Genomic DNA, 24687 nt, shown 5'->3' with positions numbered 1-24687 from the left:
GGAGTTCTTTACGGCATTTTTTTGCTTGCTGCTTTTTTTTTTTTCATTAAAAAAAACATTTTTATTGCTTATTTTTCTTTCTTTTCTTTTGCTTTCCCTTCCCATCCAGCCTTTCTCCCTCCTTCCTTGCCTCTTCCCCCCACAGCGCATATACTCCTAGGTAGCATTGGCAGCAGCGTTTTTTGCTCATTCTGGGACCCAGGTGCAGGGGAAGAGCCCCAACTCCTGCAGCATTTCTTCCACCAGCAGCCAGTGGCAGGTGCCAGACCCCAAATGTTTAGGTCACCTGAGTTGAGCTAATCATCGTAATTGATAGAACTGAGTCCATGGCAAGGGAGCAAATGTTGGCGCATTCCCTGGCAGGCCTAGCTCATCTTCCTGGTAGATTTATTTATTTATTTTTATAGACCGAAGTTCTTGTAGGAGCTACAAATCACTCCGGTTTACATATAACTTTTAAATGCCCAAAAGGAGTAGGGGCTTTACATAGAACAATAGAACAAATAACAATAGAAAAGTAACAATAACAATAACAATGGAACAAATAGAACAAATAACTAATTAAACATAGTAATATAATAATAAAATATTATATAGAAAATAAATATAAATATATAAATATAGTGTAAATACAGTATAAATACAAAAGATGAAAGCGCTCAAAATAAAGGTGCAGTTGAAAAAATCATAATAGCAAAAAACAGTGAGTTATCCCTAAATTTGGGTTTATAGTCTTGACTAGGTAGCATTACATGTCTGGGAAAGCTTGACGGAAAAGCCATGTTTTTAGCTTTTTTTTGAACTCCTGATGACTTGGTTCTAGTCTTAGATCTGGGGGGAGTGCGTTCCATTGGTGTGGGCCTCCTGAAGATAGAGCTCTTTTGCTCAGTGATGATTTTACCTGTGGGGCTTGCAGCGTGCCTTTGTATGCGCTTCTTATTGGTCTGGATGATGTGTGAGGTTGAAGTTGGGTGCTTAACATGATCGGAGCAAGATTGTATGTTGCTTTGTGAATGATTGTGAGAACTTTATAGAGGATCCTGTGATTAATAGGATGCCAATGTAGGTTACGAAGGATTGGGGTGATATGATCTCTTTTATTAGAGTTTGTGAGTATTCTGGCACCGGCGTTCTGTACCATTTGTAAGGGTTTGATGGTATTTGTGGGGAGACCGAGAAGGAGGGAGTTGCAATAATCGAGCTTAGAAAGTATGATGGATTGAAGTACTAGCTGGAAGTCGGTGAAGTGAAGGAGGGGTTTTAGTTTTCTGAGGACTTGCAGTTTGTAAAAGCAGTCCTTTGTGGTGGTGTTTACAAACTTTTTTAGATTTAGATAGTTGTCTAGCCAGGCTCCAAGATCCCTGACGTCATGTGAGAACTTGCTAATTGAGTTTGGTTGAGAGGAGCTTGAAGAGATGGTGAGGGGATCATGGGAGATGATGAGCATTTCGGTTTTTTGTTGGCATTCAATACTAAATTGAGGCTTGAGAGTAAGTCTTTAATTGGCTGTAGACAGTTGTTCCAGTGGCTGATCGTTTTTTGAAGGGATTCTGAAATCGGGAGAAGGATTTGGATGTCATCTGCATAGAGGTAATGGGTAAGCTTGAGGGATGAGAGCAGGTGGCATAGAGGTAGGAGGTAGATATTGAAGAGGGTGGGTGAGAGTGAAGATCCTTGTGGGACTCCTTGATCAGAAAGGACTGGAAGAGATTCCTTGTTGTTTATCCTGACTTTATAGAATCTATTGCTTAAGAAGGACTGAAACCAGCTGAGAGCTGAACCTTTGATACCTATGTTGGCTAGTTGGTCTATAAGTATGGTGTGTTTTACCGTGTCAAAAGCAGCGGATAGATCTAGCAGAATAAGGAGGAAGGATTGTTTTTTCTCCAGGTTGACGAGGATGGTGTCCGTGAGTGATAGTAAGAGAGATTCGGTGTTTAGGAGTTTTCGGAATCCGTATTGCGCCGGAATCCGTATTGCGCCGTGTATAGGCCAAATTATGAAGAAATCCAGGGTAGTGGTGTCAGGGTGAGAAGGCATCATGACTGTCGGCACACCATGTGCTGTAGAACCCTGAGCAGCTCCTCCCTCTGTTTTGGTAACAACTTACACACAGCATGGTTTCTAAAACTGAGCACTGTACTTGAGGTGCAGTCTTGCTAGTGACCTAGAAGAGAAATGTTACCCCCTCTTCCCTGCTGGTGATACCTTTCCTAATGCACCCTATTATGCTCTTAACATTCCCTGCTGCATGTACACTAAGTAAGTGGCAATTTCTTATCTTATTGCTAGATCAGTCATGTATGGGATTTCCCACCTCCGCCACTGACAGAGACAAGGGACAAATCTCTTTTATGATCTCAATCTGGGCTTAGAAGGGAGGTGTGGTTCTGGTCCAATCCCAATAGTCTGTGAGGGCAGGTGTTCAAGCTCCCAGAGTCTTGGTTTGTTCTTATCCTGATCGAGCCATTTGGCTTCTGGTGTCAACGGGTTCTTGGGGCTACTTCTCCCCTGGTCGTAGCCTACTCCTGGGAAGGAGACATTTAAAAAACCCCAAAAAAAGCCAGGTTGAGCTTTCCTTGGCTCCCCTCACAGTAGCGGGGTCTGGTGAGCACCATGGTAGGGGGCTCTCTTTCCTCCACCCCATAGACTTGGGAACTGGGCTGTGGGCTACTCTCCCACCCCTTCCTCCTCCCACCTGCTTTCCATACCTCTCCTGCTTCTGGGCATTGCAAGGGTCATTAATGTTGAAAAAATAAATGGGGACACACCGAGGTCCTTTGCAATGGGCCATCTCTGCTAGCATTGTCTGACTTAGGTGGGCATGAGTACAGTTTTATTTTTCAAATCCTAGGGCCCGGCAGGAGAGTGAGCAAGCAGCACGACGGGTTACCATGATTGTTCTGGGTCAGCCCTGGCAGCAGGGGGGCAGGTGTGTTTTGGGCATGGAATGACTTGTAATAGACCAGGTTTAGAGCAGGCTTTGCAGGACTCAGTAGTGTTAAGCCTGGAGCAGAGCTAGGGAGCACGTATAAGCACCTGTTGACTTCCTTTCTAGAATTTCTTTTTTCTAATTCTGTGGTTTTAGGAGTATTATATGGATTATGTTGATTAAATGTACAGTAATTGTAACCCAATAAACAAGTTTGGGGGAAAAAGACTGCTTTTTGCAAGATTTATTACCCATCCCAGCTGCAATAAGAGCTGGACTAATACTTCTGAAAACGTGTGGCTCTTGTGTGTCGATTTTGCTCTTATGAGCCAATTGTCTCGGTATGGATGCACCATAATTCCTTTTTTGCAGAAGCCTGCTGCCATTACAACCGTGACTTTGGGGAATGTCCTGGGCATGGTCGTGAGACTGAAAGGTAATGCCTAGAATCGAAAATCCTGTCCTAAAACACAGACTCTTAGAAGGCTCTGGTAGGAGATCCGGATGGGAATGTGAAAGTAACTTCCACTAAATCCAAGGAAACCCTACCTCACCGAGGCCATGACCGACCTTAACATCTCCATTCAAAAGTGGGACATGTATAAGCTCCTGTTGACTTTCTTTAGGTACAGCACCGGATGAAAGGAGCCATACGTTTTCAGAACCCCAAAATGAATTGAACAATTGCTCTGCCCCCTCTCCTGTGGGGGTACTGGCACAATCACCTGAAGGTGCTGTAACTTTAACAGTATTCCCTTTACTTCTTCTCTTTTGAGTGGAGACATAAGTAGGTCCCACAAAACTCCTTGGGACCTGTCTTGCACACTTGGAGGCATAGCACTGTCGCACTGGTCCAACGTGATTTGGGTGACTCCACATACTATCTGAAAAGGCGGCCATCTACTGGCACTGTCGGGGAGGGAACCCTCTGCTTATTATTATGAGGGCTCCCTGAGCCCACAGCTGCGGGGGCTTCACCTTTAGTCTTCCTGGCCCTTTGAAAAAAAAACAAAAACTGGGCTTTGGACTTCTTGATTTGCTGTGGTGCATACCTGCCCGATCGAAACCCATGACACTACCTGAAGTGCCAGCGCTTTGTCCCTCATGTACCTGCTCATAGTCTCCGGGGTTTAGATTTTTGTGGGCCTTTTACAAGCTTTTCCAGCTCCTCCACAAACAGTAGGCCTCTTATAAAAGACAATTTACCAAGGTAAGCTTTAGATACTGTATCTGTTGCCCAATTTCAGTGCTACAGAAGCCTTTTCTTGGCCGCTCCTGAGGCCACTGCCTGGGATGCTATCCTTATTAAGTCACATAGGGTGTCCGCTAGATATGCCGCCCCTGAGTCTATCCTTGCCGTCTTCTCCATTTGTGGGAGCTGCAGAATCCACCGCCCCACTGCCTGTGCCACACATCCCTCTTAACTAGTGGCCTGTAAGGCTAAGGCATTGGTGGAGAAGGCCTGCTTGAGCATTGCCTCAATTTTCATATCCTGATCGTCCCACCTTCAACCAGTATGGAGGTTTTGCAGGTGACAGCTGAGACAGAGGCATCAACCTTGAGAATTCTTAGGAGCGCTTCCTTATCCTTTAATGGTAGGGGATAGATCTTACTCATAACCCTTTCGCCTTTTAAGCCCCCTGTGGAATGTGCCATTCTGTTAACTCCATTGCTTTCAAGGCAGGGTGTAACGGGAAAGCTTTTGGTGACTTGCGGATTCCCTGTAGTATGGAATCTCCTTACAACTGATCGTCCCCTTGTGGGGATCCAAGATCTTCTTGCAAGGGGTTACACTGTGTTTGTGCTTTTGCCAATTGATTTTCCTTAGATGTTAGTCCAATTTAAAGAGTTTTCACCTGTTTTTCAAATTCTGCTGCTTCTTTTCTCTTGGGTGCTAGTGGATTCTCACTCATTCCTTCTACTCGTAGGAAGGCTTGTGCAAGCTTACGGATGGACACCGATTTTTGGCTGTTCACCTTTTGAGTATTTGAGCAATGCAAGCTCAGTGTTAGTCTATTTGTATACTGCATGTTTGGGTCTTTGTCATGAGCACTGTGCTTTTAATGTAGTGACTTAGTAGTTTAGACTTCTCTGGCTGTGTATGGATTTGTGTGCATAGCTTGTAAGCATATTTTCACCTACATTATTTTTTGTATTGTGAAACAAGTTTGCTGAAGTTCCTGCATACAGACAGCACTATGGACATTGCTGATGTTTTCTAAGTAAATAAAAACAACAGTAGCTGCAGTAAAATGTTCAAGAGATGGTTTGAGGAAGGAAGCAAAAAGTGATGACTCATTGTTAACTTGGCGCACAGCTGGAGGAAGTTGAAGATGGAAGTTGGTGTTGATCACTCTCAAAATGTTTGCTTTTGTGTTCACAAGAGCTGCAGCCTGTGCACGACCTGGCTCGCCTTCAGCCCGTTGTCTTCGGCTCTGGCACGTTGCGTGGCGGACTTGTTCTGTTCCATGCAACGGGTTGTCTCTCGCATAAGAGATGCCATTGCACTTTGCTTGGGTGTTTCTGCTCTCTTCATCGATCGTATCTTATTTCTGAGTTCTGCCTCAAAGAGAGGTTGGTAGATTGTGGGTGGTGGAATATAAATATGAACATCAAATTAAATTGTTACTAAAGGAGTCTTCACAACTGAGTTATTGAACCTACATAAAACATTGCATTTATATTCCACACTAAACAGTTTAATTCAGTTGGGTCTAAAATGGCATTCAATAAAGCAAAATGGACTTGCAGTCCTTCATGAGTTATGCTTGTCACAGAGCTACAAGATCTCCACTGAAAAGTGGAAGCATGCTTTTGTCTGTACTCCATGCCTTCTGGACAAGCTGTTTTATTTTTCTCCCTTCCCTCGCCCCCAGAATTCATGCCAAGGAAGGAAGAGCTGTGGGAATGGGTCAGTTGAAAAAAAAAAAAAGCCACCGTTATGGTAATTTCTCTGTTCAGGGAAACATTGCTAATAACATCCGTGGTTAAGGAAAATACCAAAATGAGGGGATTTTTGGATTAGAACTGGTAGTCCAGTGGTATTGAGCTAGAGTACAAGCAGCCCATTGCGAGAACATGTCTGGTGTGGGCTGATGCGGTGCTTATGCATCCTGAAACTGATTCTCTAACATGATCGATACAGAATCCTACACAAAATCACAGCATATGGTCTTCATTTCAACATATGGCATTGTAAACCATGTGAGATTCTCACTGCAGTATTTGAAAGCATTCCTTTCTGAATCTGAATGCATTAGTCTTCCCTGTGGAGTGTTGAGTAAGCAAGCACCCAGCTGGGAAACCTGGAGAGCCAGGATTCAAGCCACTTCATCACGTGACCTCCTCTTGCTCACACTTTTTCCACTGGGCACACACGAGGGGAAATCTCTTGATGACTTATGCCCTTAGCCTTTTCATTATAAAGGCCATGTGGGCTGGGATCTTCTAACCGGGGTTAGACTCATAAGAACATGCCATACTGGGTCAGACCAAGGGTCCATCCAGCCCTGCATCCTGTTTCCAACAGTGGCCAAACCAGGCCATAAGAACCTGGTAAGTACCCAAAAACTAAGTCTATTCCATGGTACAGTTGCTAGTAATAGCAGTGGCTATTTTCTAAGTCAACTTAATTAATAGCAGGTAATGGACTTCTCCAATCCTTTTTTAAACACAGCAGTCAAGATGTAGGATACAGTCGTATTCTCACAGTTTAAAACATTAGTTGATTAATTTTAGATTTTATGTTAACAGATGAAATCTTCCCTGAGTGCTGGAAAAAGTTTAAATCTATTTTATGCTACTTTAGATTCACAGAAGCCTATGAGCAGCCTGTTGGTGTGACATCGCGAAATTCAGGGGAGCAGCCCACTGAGATGGGAAAAAGTGCCGCTGCCTAGTCCTTCTTGAAAGCTTACGGGTTTAATTACAAAAATGGAAACGGCAGTCTCCAGAGCAGGATGCTTTGGAAGACTGTCTTCCTGAATCCAAGAGAATACACCCTAAAGATTTACATTCCCATACGAGAATGTTTCCCCTCTCCCTCTTTCTGACTGGCAGGGACTGTCATCGGAGCGGCCGTCACCTTCATCGCCGTCCGATTCTGGCCAGTCCTGACGCACCCTGCCAAGGGACCACCCCTCCATCCACAGTGGTTATCAGGGTTTGGAGAGCGGTCCACGTTTGGGAAAAGTAATTTAAATCCTTAACCCTAAGCTGCTTTTCCTTTTTCTTCTCCCTGTATTGCAGACATTTTAATCTTGGCCACAATAGTTCCCTTAGTGCGATGAAAATGAAATATTCCAACCTCCTGTTCTATTTCCCAGAATATTGGTTACTGCTCCAGTATTAGAAAACACAAAATAAGTTAAATAATATCGGATTGTGGGTACCTCATCTATTATTTACTATCAGATAAATCTTTTGGGTATAAGCACTGCCAGTTTACCTACATTTCTTCATTGAAATGGGGATAGACAGAGAGCAACTTTTATTTATTTATTTATTTAATTTTTGCAATGCTTGTGTTTTCCACAAAGATGCTAGAAAAGCTAAATTGAAATCAGTTTTTTTTCTCCTGCCTGCTATTTTGCTGCTTTGACATCTTTTCTCATCTAGGTGCCTTAATATCTCCTAGGCCTTTTCATGATATTCCTGCAAGTCATATTAAGCATACGTTTCATTAATTATAAAATCAGATTGTGCTCCTTCCTCTCTGAATGACCTGATGGGCCTGATTCAGATCCTGACATTTTAGTTATATACATAGGGCCAGATGTACTAAAATGTTACTTGCACACACAAAAGTGGGAAAATTCCTGTGGCACATGTTACATGATGCGAAACCCATAAGTAGTTAGTAAACTGTGTGTGCGCAAAATATGGATGTACCACTGTTTGTCTTATTCGGCATCCGTTATATCGACATTGTGATATTGCTTGCAGCTGATTTAGCCAGAGTTGATCTGCTGCAGTTTTTCAGGTCTATTCCAGCTCAGAGTGCAGTGGAAAAGTTACATTGTCATTTTGCTGAAATATGTTTATTTCCTTATTGTCCTGCCAGACTAGTCTAGACAAATGTGATTTGTCCCTCCTGCCAGCAGATGGAGACAGAGGGGAAACTGTTTTGTCCTGATGTCCCTCCCTGTTTAGCCTGATGGAGCAGAGAAGGCATCAGTAGTCCTCTGCTCCCAGCAGATGGTAGGTAACATCTGGTCCAGCAGGAAGGTAGAGGAGTGGCTCTGGGGCAGCGGTCTCTATAAAGGCATGCCGTTCTCCAGCAAAAGCCTTGGCCGAGCAAGGAGTGATTGCCAGGGATGCGACAGTCAATTAAAGTGGCTGTTTCTCCTCCTCCTCCTCCTCTCCCCCCTCCCAGGGCAATCTGGACTTAGATCCCTGAATTTCCCTTTCCTGGTACAGATCAAGAGCTCCAAAGAAATAAAATAAAAGGCAGCAGCCCACAGTTAGTTAGTTTGTTTATTTATTTATGTATTTATGTATTTATTTAGCATTTTTATATACTGATATTCAAGTAACAAAGTTACCAATCATTTCGGTTCACATTTTAACAATAACCATGACATGAGAATGCCTTACATTGAACAGGGTGGTCGAACTTGGATACAAAGAACTGGGTTTGTGGTGATGACTCTATTGATACAGCCAGAGTTCATCTGATAGCAGGTATGGAGCATGGCAGGAAGTGTGGGAGGTGCGGGGACCACTGTGTTCCCAGCATCATGGGCTCCTTTTGTACAAGCTGCGATGGGGTGAATACGGTGCTAGGAGAGGAGGCAGATCCATCTAGAGCAGCCATACAGAGCAGCAGGATCTCTATACTTTGGCATCCCTAGCATTACTAGAGCAGGGGAATGCCTCTGAACAGCTATTTAGGCACCATAGCATAGATGTGGCAGCAACCGTGGTAACAAAGAAGACCACAACACCAGTTGAAGGATATGTGGCCTTAAAGGATCTTCAAGGGAAGAAGATGGAATTGGCATTTAAGAGCCTTTGAGGCTAGTTTTTTGCTCCAGGCAGCCATTTATGGGGGATATATGGCATGAGTATTGGTTTGGTGATTCAGAGGGTGGAACTATAAGTATCACAAGCCAGCAGGGCAGAGATGGCACAGTTGGAGTCAGCAGCGGCCTTTGTAGCAAACTATATAACATGGCTTCCAAAACTGTGGATCGGGACCCCAAATGGGGTCCCAGAACCTTCAGCTGATTTCACAAGTGCCTCAAATGACAGTGCTTGACAGGTGCCAGTAGCATTAGTAGTGGAAGTCAGCATAAGGCCTGTGAGCCAACACACATGCACAGGCCTTGCAATGGAACTTCCTGACATGAGTTTCTATGGAAATGGGAAGCCGCATGCAAGGAGGGATCAAGGCCACTGCAGGGCTCGTGAGCTTGAGCTAATCTTCAGACTCCATGCTCACTTTCATTACTAATGCTACTGCAGTTTGCAGATCACTGTTGGGCTTGGGACCAACCGTGAGAGGAGGGGAGGCCCGAGCATTCATGGGCCGGTGTACATTGCCACTTCTCCTGTCTCTTCACTCACCACTGAACCTACCTAAGAGAAAAATGTTACCCCTGTCATCAGCCTGCTCTCTCTTCCCACCAGGGTCCAAGGGAAAATGTTGCTGTTGACCCTGGCCAGGTGAATGTTTGGAGGCGAGTATGTTTAAAGGGAGGGATCATATGCATGAGGAGTTTGAAGAATTGCCCGTGTAGCATGAGAGAGGGAGAATGGCTAAAGATTGACTAGGGACTGTAAGAAAGAAGCTGGGAGTTGAGCAGGATCAACTGAGGTGGAGGTGGAGGTGGTGAGGCTGGAATTGAGTGGGGAGGAGATGACAAGATCAGTTGGTTATAACAAGGTCGGGGTGATAAAAGGGTGATGTAAAAGAATTGGAAGGAAATGGTTGATGTAAGAGGGCGTTAGCTGGAGGGGCAGAGGTTGAGAGAGGAGTTACACTGGGAGGGGGAGGTTAAGAGAAGGGGCTAAATTGGAGCGCAGGAAATGTGAGAGTAAAGTGATTACGAGAGGGAAACCACACCCTTACCAATTTTGTTTTGGCTGTCCTCAAGGGGGCAGTGTTTCCCAAGAAGTGTCTCTTCAGACCTGATAGGGTGTTTAACAGAAAATTCACCACTGCCTCATGCTCAGATCCAGACCAGCACCTGTTATCTGCTCTCAGCACCTCACAGCAACAGGATGCACCAGCGATGACTCTCAAACATATAGGAGCTTCTTTCTGAGAACATGTGTAATCATGCATACCTCTTCTTCCTAGCTATAGTATGAGCCCCAGACTGTGGGAATTAATGGCAGCATGCAGGGCATGGATAGTTGGATTCTGCTTTGTGCAGTTCACACGTTGCCCAAAGTGTATCTTCATCTTTCCCCTCTTTGAGACCTTCCAGCCTCTGTCTTATCTCAAGACTGAGTGAGTCAGGGAGAACATGCACTGAGTACTGGATATGACTCACTCTAAGTGCTGGGAGCAGCAGTGGTGGAGGAGCTCTGGCAGCCACATGTGGCAGCCAAGGAAAGTAACTGAGCCAGCTGGCTGAATCACACAGACTTCTCCTTTTCTCCTGCACTTGTATCTAGAGGGAGCTGATCCATTGTGATGATTTCATGTTTGTCTTCCTTATTTTTCTCCCTTTATTTTAAAATTTGGCATTTTCCCTGATGGTTTCTTGGCTATATGAGTCTTTCAGTGTCTGCACTGCCTACTCCGTTGGGGTTGGTGTGCTGAACAGCATTTAACGTAGGGTGTGTCTTGGGTGTGAAAAGGTTGGGAAACACTGTTCTGGGGTCATGTGACTTTTCAGGTACTAAAATGGGGGTTACATTGGCTAAAAGTTTGGAAAGCCTTTCTTTATGATCTCATGAGGTCATCAGCCAAGCAAGTGGCAATGACAGTATTGGTGAGACGCCTGCTGTGGCTAAGGATTTGGGCAGCTGACTTTGCCTCCAAAACCAGATTAAGTAGACTTCCCTTCAAGGGCAGGCTGCTGTTTAGAAAAGAGGTGGAAAAGTTAGAGGAAAGACCTGGAGGAGTCGAAGCCCTAAAGGTTGCTGGAGGACAAAGGCAGGATGAGGACCTAGAAGAAGCTCAGGAAAATCTCAGTTAAAGGAATGTAAACAATATAGACCAGGTAGATCTTTCAGCTTATAGTGCTCTAGACTTTTGGGGCTGGGCACAGTCCTTTCATGGATGCTGACACAGTAGTACAGATAAGGAGATCCAGGTCCAACCAAGAGCTCCTAGTGATGGTGCACAGGGCCACTCCTTACCCTCACCAGTAGGAGGATGGCTACAGTGATATTATAAGGAGTGGGCCCAAATTATGGGGGACCAGTAGGTCTTGGAAGTAATCAAGTTGGGATGTGCCCTAGATCTGAGAACTCCAATTGAGGGACATTTTTGTGCAATCTCCATGTAAAGGATATAAGAAAGATGAAGTGCAAGCAACACTCGACAGATTACTTTATCTGCAGGTGATATACTAGTCCCAGCAGAGGAGCAAGGCAAGGGCAGGTACACTGTTTTGCTGTCCCCAAGAAAGAAGGAACCTTTTGTCTGGTCCTGGACCTGAAAGGGAGTAATCAGTTCCTGATGATACTCTATTTCTGCATGGAAATGTTGAGGACAGTAATCGCAGAAGTAGGAAAAGGAGAATTTCTACTAGTCCTAGATCTCTGTCTTACAGCATGGCTGTTGGAAAGAAGAGATTCAGCAGAAGAGGATTCTCAGCTCATGTGATATCAACTTTTACTGAGTGCCTGAAAAAGGTCTACCTCATTGGCCTATACCAGAGTTTAGAGAATTTTTGAGGCATGGTGTAAGAAGAGAGACTTGCAACCAAGGAAAACCCAGATACCCTTGATCCTACAGTTCCTCCAGGATGAATTGGATAAGGACTTAACAGCGAACTTGCTGAGGGTTCAAATAGCCACCATTACTTGCAAAAGGGATAGGTTAGAGGGGCCCCGTTAGTATCACACCTGGCTATAGTCCACTTTCTGAAGGGCTCAAGCTGCATTAGGCCACTAGTAAGACCATTTGTCCCACCATGAGACTCGAACTTGGTCTTGAAGGCGTTAACGACACTGTTTGAACCTCTTAAGAGAGCCTCTGTAAAAGATTTAACTTTAAAGACAACATAGCTAGCAATCTATTTAGCCAGAAGGATCTTGGAATTACAGGTGCTATCCTGCAGAGACTTTTCTGTTTTCCTTTTGGTAATGAGAAAGTCATGATTAGACCAGTCCCATCCTTTTTACCAAAGGTGGTATCAGGTTTCCACTTGAATCAAGTAGGCACTTTACTAGGTTTCAAAAAAAAGATTTGTTATAAAGTCAGAGGAAGGATTCCATTTCCTAGATGTCAGGCAAATCTTACTGAGATATGTGGAAGCCACAAATTAGTTTTGAGATTCAGACGGATTATTTGTGCTTTTCGAAGGGGCCAGCAGAGGTAAAACAGCCTCATAAGTATCAATTGCACAGTGGATTAAAGAAGCACTCCCGATCTATATATTAAAGGGAAAACCAATACTAGAGGGGTGGAGCAGAGACTAGCACTGTTCCCTCTAAGATGTATGTGCACGCACAAAGACTCTGGACCCTGTGCATACAAGCTCCTCTCCTACTGCTGGTAGGGGAGGTAAGAAAAGGGGAGCTGTGGTGGGGGGAGGGCAAGGAAAGGGGGTGCTGAGGAGCTGGTGCTGGAGTAGGGCACCTGGTGTTAGGAGGGGGCGAAGAGGAAGGGGAGCTGGTGCTGGGGGGGGGGGTGAAGATGGGTGGTAGGGGGAAGGGGAGCTGGTGCTGAGGGCTGCATAAGACTGGAATACCAGGGTTCTTTTAATTAGTATGGTTTTACTAATGATTTGTATTCCTTGATTTTATTGTTTGATGTCTTATGAGGAATGGTGGTGATTCTGTTTTTCCATAGTTTAAGCGAGTATAACTAAAGGCACCTTCTTTTAGATAATTTTCATGTGGCTCTGTCACCACCATGAAACAAAGATTGTCGTGTGAATAATTATATAGATCTTACAAATTTAAGCATTTTTAAGATGCCGCATCAGCAAGCCGCAAATGATTAAAAGACCGGACGGTTCCTCCCTCCATGGTTGAACACGTTGTCAGGCTTGCTGATGCGGCATCTTAAAAACTCTTAAAAATTTGTAAGATCTAATATAATTATTCACACGACAATCTTTGTTTCATGGTGCTGATAGAGCCACATGAAAATTATCTAAAAGAAGGTACCTTTAGTTATACTCAGTTTGATTTACAGGACCAGCACAGTGCTCTTTTTGTTGCCAATTGTAGTAGTTTAAGAACATTAGAACATGCCATACTGAGTCAGACCAAGGGTCCGTCAAGCCCATCATCCTGTTTCCAACAGTGGCCAATCCAGGCCACAAGAACCTGGCAATTACCCAAAACTAAGTCTATTCCATGTTACTGATGCTAGTAATAGCAGTGGCTATTTTCTAAGTCAACTTGATTAATAGCAGGTAATGAACTTCTCCTCCAAGAACTTATCCAATCCTTTTTTAAACCCAGCTACACTAACTGCACTGACCACATCCTCTGGCAACAAATTCCAGAGTTTAATTGTGCGTTGAGTGAAAAAGAACTTTCTCCGATTAGTTTTAAATGTGCCCCATGCTAACTTCCATGGAGTGCCCCCTAGTCTTTCTATTATCCGAAAGAGTAAATAACCGATTCACATCTACCCGTTCTAGACCTCTCATGATTTTAAACACCTCTATCATATCCCCCCTCAGTCGTCTTTTCTGCAAGCTGAACAGTCCTAATCTCTTCAGCCTTTCCTCATAGGGGAGCTGTTCCATCCCCTTTTATCATTTTGTTCGCCCTTCTCTGTACCTTCTCCATTGCAATTATATCCTTTTTGAGATGCGGCGACCAGAATTGTACACGGTATTCAAGGTGCGGTCTCACCATGGAGCGATACAGAGGCATTATGACATTTTCCATTTTAGTCACCATTCCCTTTCTAATAATTCCCAATATTGTTTGTTTTTGCTTTTTTGACTGCCGCAGCACACTGAACCGAAGATTTCAATGAGTTATCTACTATGACGTCTAGATCTCTTTCTTGGGTGGTATCACCTAATATGGATCCTAACATTGTGTAACTATAGCATGGGTTATTTTTCCCTATTTGCATCACCTTGCACTTATTGTGCCCAATTTTCCAGTCTCACAAGGTCTTCCTGCAATTTATTACACTTCGCTTGTGATTTAACTACTCGGAATAATTTTGATTCATCTGCAAATATGATACCCTCACTTGTCATATTCCTTTCCAGATCATTTATAAATATATTGAAAAGCACCGGTCCAAGTACAGATCCCTGAGGCACTCCACTGTTTACCCTTTTCCACTGAGAAAATTGACAACTTAATCCTACTCTCTGTTTCCTGTCTTTTAGCCAGTTTGCAACCCACGAAAAGACATCGCCACCTATCCCACGACTTTTTACTTTTCCTAGAAGCCTCTCATTTTTTGTTTGCACGTTTCTGTTTATACTTTATGCTCTCTTTATTCTGTATTTGGTGAGGGTCTGCTCATATTTTGCATGCGTGACCGAGGTGAAGGTATTCTGCTACCATGTTGGTTCCGTGTAGAAATCTATAGCAACCTTAAAAAGAATCATTTGTCACTAAAAATAATTTATTCCGCTGTGCAGCAAAGTAGGACACATCTTCATTTTTGACTGTTTGTGTGCACAGGAACGTTCAGTGCAGTGAAGAGAAGCTGAAGTTTTATTTAAGAACACATGAACCTCAAATCGGAAGGTTGAGTTGACTTTGTTTAGTTACTGGCATTGTTTTATACTTGCAGCTTATTAAGTTGTTTGAAATGTTATTTCCCCTGGAGCCCTTTGTCTGTTAAGACATCCATCACTAAATGTCACTATTTAGAGCCAGCCTAAAGTGCAAATGAACGGCACTTCCTTTAAATTGAAATGGCTGGAACGAGACAGTAGAAACAGTGACGCCAAAATCTCACAAGATCCCATGGTATTTGCACTATTGTTGCCTTCATAGCACACAGATTGGAACTCGGCTCATTAAAAAGTTGCACGTAGGAACATTTTTTTCACACACACCAGCAAGTTGAATTGTAGGAATATTATTTTTGTAAACCAGTCTGCTTTTGCTTTTAGAGACTGCAGGAGGTGCAAGTAGCAGACCTGGCTGCTTTGATCAACCATGTTTAGAAAGGATTCCTGAATAAGGGAAATGAAATGAAACTCTTTATATTTGCCAGTTGAACAGTAGTAGCCTTGGGAGAGACATCCTCGGTGCGAGAGGACCATGCACTTCCTTGCTACACGGTCACCCTTGGGGGGAAAAGAAGATTGACCTTTGTCTCTTCTGAATGTTTGTATCTTAAAGCCTCCTTGACATGTCAGCCCCCTCCCCCCACCCCCCCCATCACATGACCGTGATGGAGCTTGGCCGGGGCTGGAAAAATATTTAGAAAACGTAGGTGCCAGTCAAAATCCCTAGGAGCCAGGGGAAAAAAAAAGTGTTTTTTGTGGGCTTTTTTTTTTTTTAAACTTTTGCTCATCCTTACTTATTCCCCCGCCCACTTCCTCCGGTGGTTGCTGGATCCTGGCCCCGGACCAACTGCTGCTCATTGGGGTTGCCGCAGTTCCTCCTGGCCCAAGGCAGCTGCTGCTTCTCCCTGCCCTGGCCCGACTTTGTGACTTGGGATGCTGCTGTTCCCTCCCCAAGCTACTCTGCCCAGCGGCAGGTGTCAAATTTTACTTACCAGAGGTTTTTTTTTTTGCATGGCAGAAGAGGCTTTTTTGTGTGTGATACCGTGTTAAAACCAGCACATCTATCCTACACTGTTAAACAAAAATAATTGCGTTTGCACCTATTTGATCAGTAATTCCTAACTGCATTTCCAGTTTTCGTTCTTCAGACTAGGTTGTTTGTGGAAGGGCGTGGGGCGCTATGGGTGGAGCTCCCAGGTCCCTCCTTGGTTCTGGCAGTCCAGGGAAGCTCCTCTCATGAAGCCTGCAGCCCTGGGATGAAAATCCGGGGTGTAGAGCAGCCAGATCTGAGCTGTCTGCTGCTTCAGTGAAAGTTTGTTGCACGGTCCAGCAGCCCTTAACCTTTAACACTCGTTGGGTTACATTAGCAGTTCAACGTCTCTCAAGGACTTGGCTTTCACATATTTATTAAGCAATGAAGCATGCAGCGGCATCACGGTCTTGAGACAGTCGTCTGTGCAGATTCTTGGCTGCGCTGAGCCATAGACAGGGGTAGTTATCTGGGAAAAAAATGTCCGTGTTGCCAAAAGGAATTCTGGCCTGATGAAGGCCTCTCTCACAGGGATAAATATAGCTTGAATGCTTCCGATAGGAGCAGAGTTTTTGATGTGTATCTGCATCTTCACTTTCCTCTGGCATTTAAAACGAGTAGGGTTTCTATGTTCGGCTTGCCACCGTTGTCGTCATCTTGTGTCTGGGGGGCTGGCGAAGCCCGCCTCGCACGCGAGCGCTGTGGGATGTGCCCGGCCCAGCAGGCAGTCCAAGCCAGGGCAGCAGCAGCTCGTGCCAATTAATCTGTGTGGCCCCCTCGGAAATGGTTCTCGTCTCCCAAAAGTCAGGGGTTAACATCCGTGCACGGCCAGACATCGGTAGTTCCCGATAAATACTTCAGACTGGTAAGCGAGCCGTGTCTTTCTCCATCCATGGTCTTTTCGGTGAGTTTGAGAAGCCCTTGAAGAGTGGCTGTCTGACACAGCCCTTTTGTATGGAGAACTGAGGCTGTGCTTGCGGCTTGGGATCGTCTTGTCTGGTCAGAGCCGGTTCCTGTTGTGCCAGGACAGTGGACGTGGGCACTGCAGCTGCCATCGGCTCTTGTCTGTGGCAGGAGCCCGCCTGCTGCTCAGACTGCCCGGAATTAAGATTTTTATTTTTCCATCACTGTATGTGGGTGCAGCACTTTTCAGAGTAAGGGAGATATATTTTTCAAAACCTTAATGAAAGCGCCTTTCAGCCTCATGCACCTATAGCAGAGTCCACTCGGGAGGTTACGCACATTGAAAACCTTTCTAGATTTATAAAAAAAAAAAAAAAAGAATCCCCCTACTAACTGAAGCAGCAGATAGCTCAGATCTGGCTGCTGTACACCCCAGATTTTCATCCCAGGGCTGCAGGCTTACCCGGACTAACCCTTCCCTTCCTCTCGCCCCTATAAAGGTCCAACTCCCTAGTTCTCGCCTCTTTCACCTCCCCTTAATGTTTGCACTTTCTCCCCCTCCCAACCTACCCTAATTGCTCTCTCCTTCCTCTTTTTAAAGCTACCCCTGCCCACCCCTATCTAGGTCCATCCTGCTTCTTTTGTTCTTTTAAGGACGCATTTAATCACCCGCTGTTGAAGCTTAATCTTCTTTTGTTCTATTAAGGTCGTTTTTTTCATCACCTGTTGTCTAAGTTTTAGTTAAGCTACCATTCTTCTCTGCTCTCGTGTGACCCCATTCCCCAGTTGTCTCTCCCTGTTAACATGTAATTTCTATCTGCTGTTCAAATGTAAACCGGTATATAAAAGTTTTGAAATAAATAAATAAATACCCAATAAATATCAGAGGCATAGCCATAATAAAACTGTTTTCCAGATGCCCTGTGTGGTAACTTGCTCGGTAGCAGCTTAGGAACAGCCAGTGGTAAAAATAGGAGGCAAGCTCTGTCTGTTCCTTAAGTGTAGTTTATTTACAGTGAAAACAAACAAACAGCAAAACCAAGCAACTTAAGCAGCTGGCTTCAGGTATCTCACAAATAACAAAGGATAATGCAGCGCAAAACAGTCAGTCGGAGGCAGCTTACCTGGACTTCAGGCAAGTCCCAAACTTAAACATAGCAGGTCTTAGCAATGTCGGTCACAAATCTTTAAAGGTAGCAGGTCTTCTCATATGGTGGGACTCTGTCTCCTCCTTGGAGCCCCTTCAACCCTACTAGGCCCTGAGGTCTTATGCTCTGGTGAAGGATTCCCTGTGGGTCTCAGTCGTAAGGAGGACTGGGCGGGACAGCTGCGCCCGGTCCTTTAAGGTAGTCTGAGGGAGTTTTCTGAACACTCCCTCCCACCATCCTGGGTGCTTCCTGTAGGGCTGCGATGAGTGGGGGTTCAGTGATGATCAGCACAGCAGCACCCTTGTTCAGAGTGGAGAGAGAGTGGCCAAGGAGTGGAGATTTTAAACACTAATAGCACCTCAGGAGTGAAATAAAATTCAGAATGAACTTAATGGTTGTGTAAGTGCCAGCTTAATTACCTAAACACATTTGCTTCTGCTTAAATATATTCATTATTTCTTTTCCTAACTTTGTTTTGTGGATTTGGTTTTCTTAACACCTGCCTGCCCCCGCGTAAAATTAAAGAAATAAAAAGTGGTTAAAAGGTTTGGTTAGAGGTGGTCCTTGGTGATGAGACCTGAGGTATCGCTCAATAAAGGTTTAATAGTAATAGCACACAGGCAAGGCCTCCTGTCCCTTCCTCTCCCTCTCCTGCCGTGATCTCTAGCCTTCTACAACAGTCAGGTGGACTCTCTCCATGTCCTTACTATAACTGTTCATTAGACACAAGGGTCATGATCTTTCTTCTAGCAATTTGTAATGCAGGGAGGTGACTTGAAGACACATTAGTGTTTGTGCTCTTTACTAATGCATCATGTTTAGAGATTGTAAGATCTTCAATGCAGTTAATCCTTGAGAACGGCCATGCAAGAATCCAGCTGCAAAAGTCCTGTACTCCGAAGCCATTTATGTTAAGAGAATGGCAGGAAAAGGGTAATTATTCATCGGAAACGACTTTTTCACAGAGAAAACAAATCTCAGCATGAGTGACCCATTTATTTCACTGGAATGTGCTCAGGTTCTATCGGCGCAGTTGTCTGCTGTGCCAGGAACTTGGACTCTGGCAGAAATCTATCATGCTTCATTAATGATTTGTTTTTGCCTTTGCTAATGTGAAAAGATGTTTAAAAAAAAAAAAAAATCAGTCTTATAGAGTAGGCATGCTTTATTGTTTGCAGGAGTCCTAAAAATCTCAACTGTCTACCCTGAGTATATCTAGTAGCTGCATTTGTGTCACGTCTAATATTGTAGATAAGATGATGTGGGCAAACTACCGGCCGCAGTAACGAGAGCATCGCCTCTGCCTGCAAGCGACATCTGTGGGCTGGTAGTGATGATGTCACCATCTAGACAAATGTCTCGCATCAGGGTCTTCCAGGCTGTTCGGATGGAGCTGGTGGGAGGGGAAGGGGGTCCACTACACCAGGGTAGAGGAGAAACGACTCCCCTCCCCCCCCCCCCCCCCCACTCCCCCGCCCCAGATTTTCCCTAACCCCCTATCTAGGCAAGGCCAGTATTGAGGCCTTCAGGCCAAAACGTTTACCCACCCCACCCTAGGTCCTGTCCATGTGAATGGATCGAAGGATGCAAATGCTGTTTTCTTTCATTTCTTTGGGCTGAATGACTCATCTGAACTTCTGAGATTCTGAGAGTTGCAGACATGCCAGAAAGGTTTCTACCTGATGTGCTCTGATAGCTGCTCACTCTAAATCTTCGAGCTCTGCGCTGCGTAGGGCCTTTAAGTGCTGCTGTCGTTATATGTAGCGCGTTCTCACTGAACGCTTGTGATTTACCTGTTCTGTCTTTCTTGGGAACAGTGATCACATGGAACCTGTGTATGGCTACCTGACGAAATACACCAACCTGGTCACTGGCTGGCAGTACCGGTGAGTTTACCATTTTATCCCCTTTCTACAGCTTTGAGTAATGGACTTGTTACTAAGTGGCACTGTTAATCAGACCCTTGCTGCTTGGGAAGGTGAAAGTAACAGGGTTGATATATCGTGTGATGGCATAGATACTAATTCCACAGAATTCTTTAGCAAACAGCTAGAGAAGTGCATCATATTATTGTAATGGTTTCATCAAGGGTAAAAACATATTATGAAGTTTTTCATGAACTAAGGTAGACATAATAAACTCTGGTCCCCAGGTTCCTAAAACTGCTCTGATTTCCAGGTTTTCAGAATAAAAATGATAGCTATGAACTATTTTTTGCAAATGGTTCTCCTGAATATTTGAAAATGACCTGACAGCCAACCCTTTTAGTAGTCTCTGAAACCAGGACTGGACAAATCCCAGGGACCAGGTTGCCATTGTGCCTGGAAACCATCTTGTAGTGCCTGGGATTCGTGATGACCTCTCTTCGTCTTGCCGGCTGCTGTTCAGAGTTTCGCATTTTGAACTGTTCATGGCCTCTAGATCATGGTGGTGTTGACAGAGATTAGCAGGAGGGAAATAGGTTGTTTCACATGTTTCCTGCTGGAGTGGGAGTGTAGATCGGGGTGAGTGTATCAAGGGCGGCTCAGGTGAGATGAGTGAGTATGATGAGTGCATTATGGGTAGGGCACAGAGGGTTGAGTATGTTGGGAGAATAGGTGGGTGTGTTGGAGAAAAGTCAGGAGTGGATGAATGCAGAAGGAGGGGAACTGTCCTGGTGTCTAAATTTTGAAAGTGGCTCCTAGTTCTGGTCCAGATTTGTTTAGGCCTCTTTGAAACAGAAGTTGATGAATGCTTTCTGAAATTACACAGGTTCTGTTTGAAACAGCAAACATATTTTGTACATATGCAGTTTCGGCCAACATGTCTGTTGTTGAGAGACATTAATAAGCCTCTGTATCAGGGATTGTGAACTGCCCGTGCCAAAAGAATAATTTATATCACATTGGTAAATAATAGAGTACTTTGAGTCTTAATCATGAAAACTGTTCTTCCAGTAGCTGTGTTAGGCAGATGACAAAGAGCACAGGAGCTAATTAAGGTTTTGAAATGTATTCACTTATGCCTGGCATTCTTGCAGGTTTTTTGTTTTAAACAACGAGGCTGGCCTTCTGGAGTATTTTGTAAATGAGCAATCGCGCAATCAGAAGCCTCGAGGAACGCTGCAGTTGGCGGGAGCTGTGATCTCGCCCAGTGATGAAGACTCGCACACCTTTGTGGTGAATGCTGCTAGTGGGGAGCAGTATAAGCTCAGAGGTACAGTAGGATCTGGCATTCTTGCTCTAAAAAGCTGTTTCCACCAGAGGCAGCTTCTACTTGTCTTGCGTTTAGGCTTCTCTGGTGTTTCCTCCTCCCCGCAGACCTTTAATTTTGGGGGTGACTAGAGAGAGTAAGGATTCAAAATACTCTCATGGTCTTCTTTTATGTTAAACTGCATGGTCATATCACATCAAGCCATTGCTCAGATTGCTAATGGTTGACCATATAACTTTGTTTTACCAACAGGTTTCATGACCGCTTAGCATCAGAACTACTGTAGTAGAAATCCCATAGCCAGCGGTGGGTATAAAACGAGTTTGGCCACTAATTTCTGTAGTGATTAAAAAAAAAAAAACCAAAACAATTTTAAGTTACTGAATTAAAGAAATTCCAGAGCAGTACCAGCTGGCCACAGTATCTCCCACTCACGGAGTTTGGCACGAATCGAACCCTCAGCAAATGCTTTTTCAAAAGCTGGTCAGCAGAGATGATCTAGAAGAGGCATAAGCATTCTGTTCTTGCTGTCCAGTTAGCTTAGCAACTTGCCTTTTTTTCAGGTATTTCATATACAAAAAAAATTGGATCGGGAAGTATTTGTAAGCATTCTGTTCCCTTTGGCCACTTCCTTACCGTAGCTTTCAGTTTTGCAGCAAGCAGCAGCCACAGCTGCCTTAAGTTGTTTTGGATGCTGAGGGTAGCGAATCTGTTTGGTTGCTGTAAAAAATGAATAAACATTCTCCCCCAGCCTGTATTCCTCAGCATTTTTAGGGATACTTGAAACCCCAAATATTAGTCCTGGGGAGTGGGGAGGGATTCCATCAAAACACAGCTTTAAAACTTCAAATGGTGAAAAAGTCAAGGCAGGGGAGCATCTCTGAAGTGTAATGAGTTGTGTAGATGCCTGCCTGGGCTGTTTGCAGCATTTCCCGAAAGGTTGGGAACAGTTCTCTGAAAAAGCTTGCTGCTGTCACCTAACATGCAAAAGCCTGGGAGCTTTTTCTTTTTCTTTAAAGAAATTCTCTTCTAAATATATTTTCCAGACTAGTCTTTCTAACTTGACTGTTTACATCTAACAGTTCTAAAAGTTGTCAGTTTGCAGTTCTCTCTGGCGTAATAATTTGTGCTGTTGCTTGTTCAGTATATATATATATATATATATAATTTTTGAAAATATATTTGCTGGTAATGATTTCTCTCTCTTTGCTACGTTAGCCAAGGATGCTAAAGAACGCCAGCACTGGGTTAGCAGGCTCCAGATTTGCACCCAGCATCACACGGAAGCCATTGGGAAGGTACGCTGCAGGGTTCTGTTCATATGTCAATGCTAGCGACTTGGAAGTAAAGAACGTTCAGATGGCGCTGAGAAGAGGCAGCATCAAAACATTTGTGTGTTTGCAGTCTGAGGGGAAAAACTGGGTACGCTCTTCAGATTCAGAGATTTGTATCAACATGCAGTTGACCGAAAGTAGCTGTCAGATGAAGTTAGAGAAGACTCCTGCCCCTGTCAACCAAGTGTCGGACGTTTTTTTGATGACTGCAGCATTTTCCTCCATCATTCAGCTAAGAAAAAGCTGATGGGGAAAGACCTGTGGTCAACTTACATGGAGAGGAGATGGACATTTATCAGGCCCTTATACTTCCTCCAGTAGGTACAGCTGTCAGCCTCTAAGTTGTTAGCTTTCTAAGACTAAAGATCACAATACAGAGTTGGAAGACTGTTTAAAGGTGGTAGAACATTTACCAGGGGGAGAAAAAACTGAGTCCTGAGAATCCAAGTGAAATTGAAGTGGAGTTTGGAAAAAAGTTATTGTGAAAAGGGATAGGATGTTGACCACAAACTAATGTAGGAGATTTTCTCAGCTAAGGTCTAAGGAGGAAATCAAGACCATCAGAATCCTGAAGGATTAGGTAGGTCATGTTTAGATGAGGACGAGATGTGGAAAGGCCTTTAAACAGCTCACCCTAGGTTTTATTTTGACTAAGACAGTTTGCTGGTAGGGGATCCTTTTTTGGGGGGGGGGGTGACCTTACTAGGTCTTTTGTGTACTTTGTTGATAGCTGACTGTGTTACTGTAAGAAGGGAACTACTGTGCTACAATCTGGGTCTTTAGATGGATACTTTATGGTGGCCCCTGGTTTACTGGAGAAGAGTTTTTAAGATTTTATTTATTTAAACATTTTAATATACTGCCTAAAGCAAAATGTTTGTACTAGGCAGTTTACAAGGATACATAAATCATCTTAAACAAAAAAACTGTTAGACATAACTTACAAACTTTTAACTGTGAAATGTCACGTTTTGTTTTGAATTGAAATAGTGCAACCATTCTTTTTATATTTTCTTGAGAAAGTCTTTGCCATCGTTCCAAGTATATGAGCTTATGTTTGCTTAAAAATGTCTGCAACATAAGCGGTTTGCTATGCTGTCAATTACACAGAAAGTTGTGCACACACTGTATATTGGACAGACGGTAACATACAAACAGGGGTTGAATTAGGACACGTTGAAACTTGCCAGCAGTAGTGGCAGTCGTCAAGGCTTCTCAGAATCGAAACGAATATCCTCTCTGCCAGCTGTGAGACACCAGCAGTTGCAGACTTCCAAAACAAATCCAGGTCTTCGCAAATAGTGTATGAGTGCCCACATATGCAATTGTAAGAACCTTTACATATAGATGAAGTTCTTCTTCTAAAGGAACATCACTCCATTCAGGAATTTATATCAAATTCATCTTTGGTTTGATAAGGATTTAAGAGATCTTTGAGGGATCAAACATTCTGATTACTTTCGCTTCTACTTCTACTTCACCTTCCCCCCCCTTTCACTTCAGGACAGGAGGATGGGAAGTGGTGTAAACAACAAAAGAAGGTTCTCTCTAGGCTGTTTGAGAGGGAAGAGGGGCTAGAGCAGGAGAAGAGAGAGAGAGAGAACACTCTGGGGCAGAGAATGAATGCAGGCAGGCTCCCTGCAGCTTTGTTCAAAAGATTGAATTAAGAGGTGTGAAAGCTTTCAGGAATATTGATTATATGGCAGATTTAAAAATATGCAGCAACAAGCTAATTATGCAGTTCTTCAATCCTGGGCAGCTAAGGGCACCGATTATAATGGAGGTTACCCCTTCTAAATGTATTTTGCATAAGCTAAACAATTCTTTTACCTGCTTTCAGCTAATTTGCTACATCGAGAAGAGCTCAGCAAGAACATCTATTAACCTCTCCTCCCAAATATATGCACACATACATGTATACATACATATACGTATATATACATGCACTAGGATAGAGGACCCTCTTCAAGAATTCTTGCTAGAGATGAGGATGCAACATTTTGGATTAATTGCTAAAGTCCCTTGGTGTACAATACTATGGGGCTGCAGGAAGATCTGCCTCTCTCCCCATCCAGTCTGAGGAGCTGCAGACGGCCTGCCCTTTTTCTGTCCAGTACCAAGAAGCTTGCCTCAGTTACCAGAAGAAGCCTTGTGTTAAGCCAGCACTGGGCATACGTTTGTAGCCATCAAAGTTAGTTTTGCTGTAAATGTACGTTAACATCAGGGTGAGCTTTAGAAAAACAATCTCAATACTAATAAAAGGGTTTCCCCTTACTCTTCTAGAAGAAGAGGTGAAGATGAAAAC

At 43.9% G+C, this 24687-nt stretch overlaps 1 protein-coding gene across 4 annotated transcripts in view; it reads left to right on the top strand.

Moving 5' to 3' along the window:
- Positions 1–24687, top strand: part of OSBPL11 (oxysterol binding protein like 11) — a 152483-nt gene that overhangs the window by 29807 nt on the left and 97989 nt on the right. For 3 of the 4 annotated variants that reach the window (XM_029605284.1, XM_029605283.1, XM_029605287.1), the window contains exons 2-4: positions 19674–19742; positions 20876–21051; positions 22267–22346. In XM_029605284.1, coding sequence (XP_029461144.1) covers positions 19674–19742; positions 20876–21051; positions 22267–22346 — 325 coding nt within the window. Of the gene's footprint in view, positions 1–16519; positions 16671–19673; positions 19743–20875; positions 21052–22266; positions 22347–24687 lie in introns of those variants that run through there. The other variant, XM_029605285.1, reaches the window with a different exon arrangement.

This window comes from Rhinatrema bivittatum, chromosome 6, assembly GCF_901001135.1.
Source record: "Rhinatrema bivittatum chromosome 6, aRhiBiv1.1, whole genome shotgun sequence".
NCBI lineage: Eukaryota > Metazoa > Chordata > Amphibia > Gymnophiona > Rhinatrematidae > Rhinatrema > Rhinatrema bivittatum.
The sequence above is the reverse complement of the archived record's forward strand: the minus strand, read 5'-3'. Positions and strand labels throughout refer to the sequence as shown.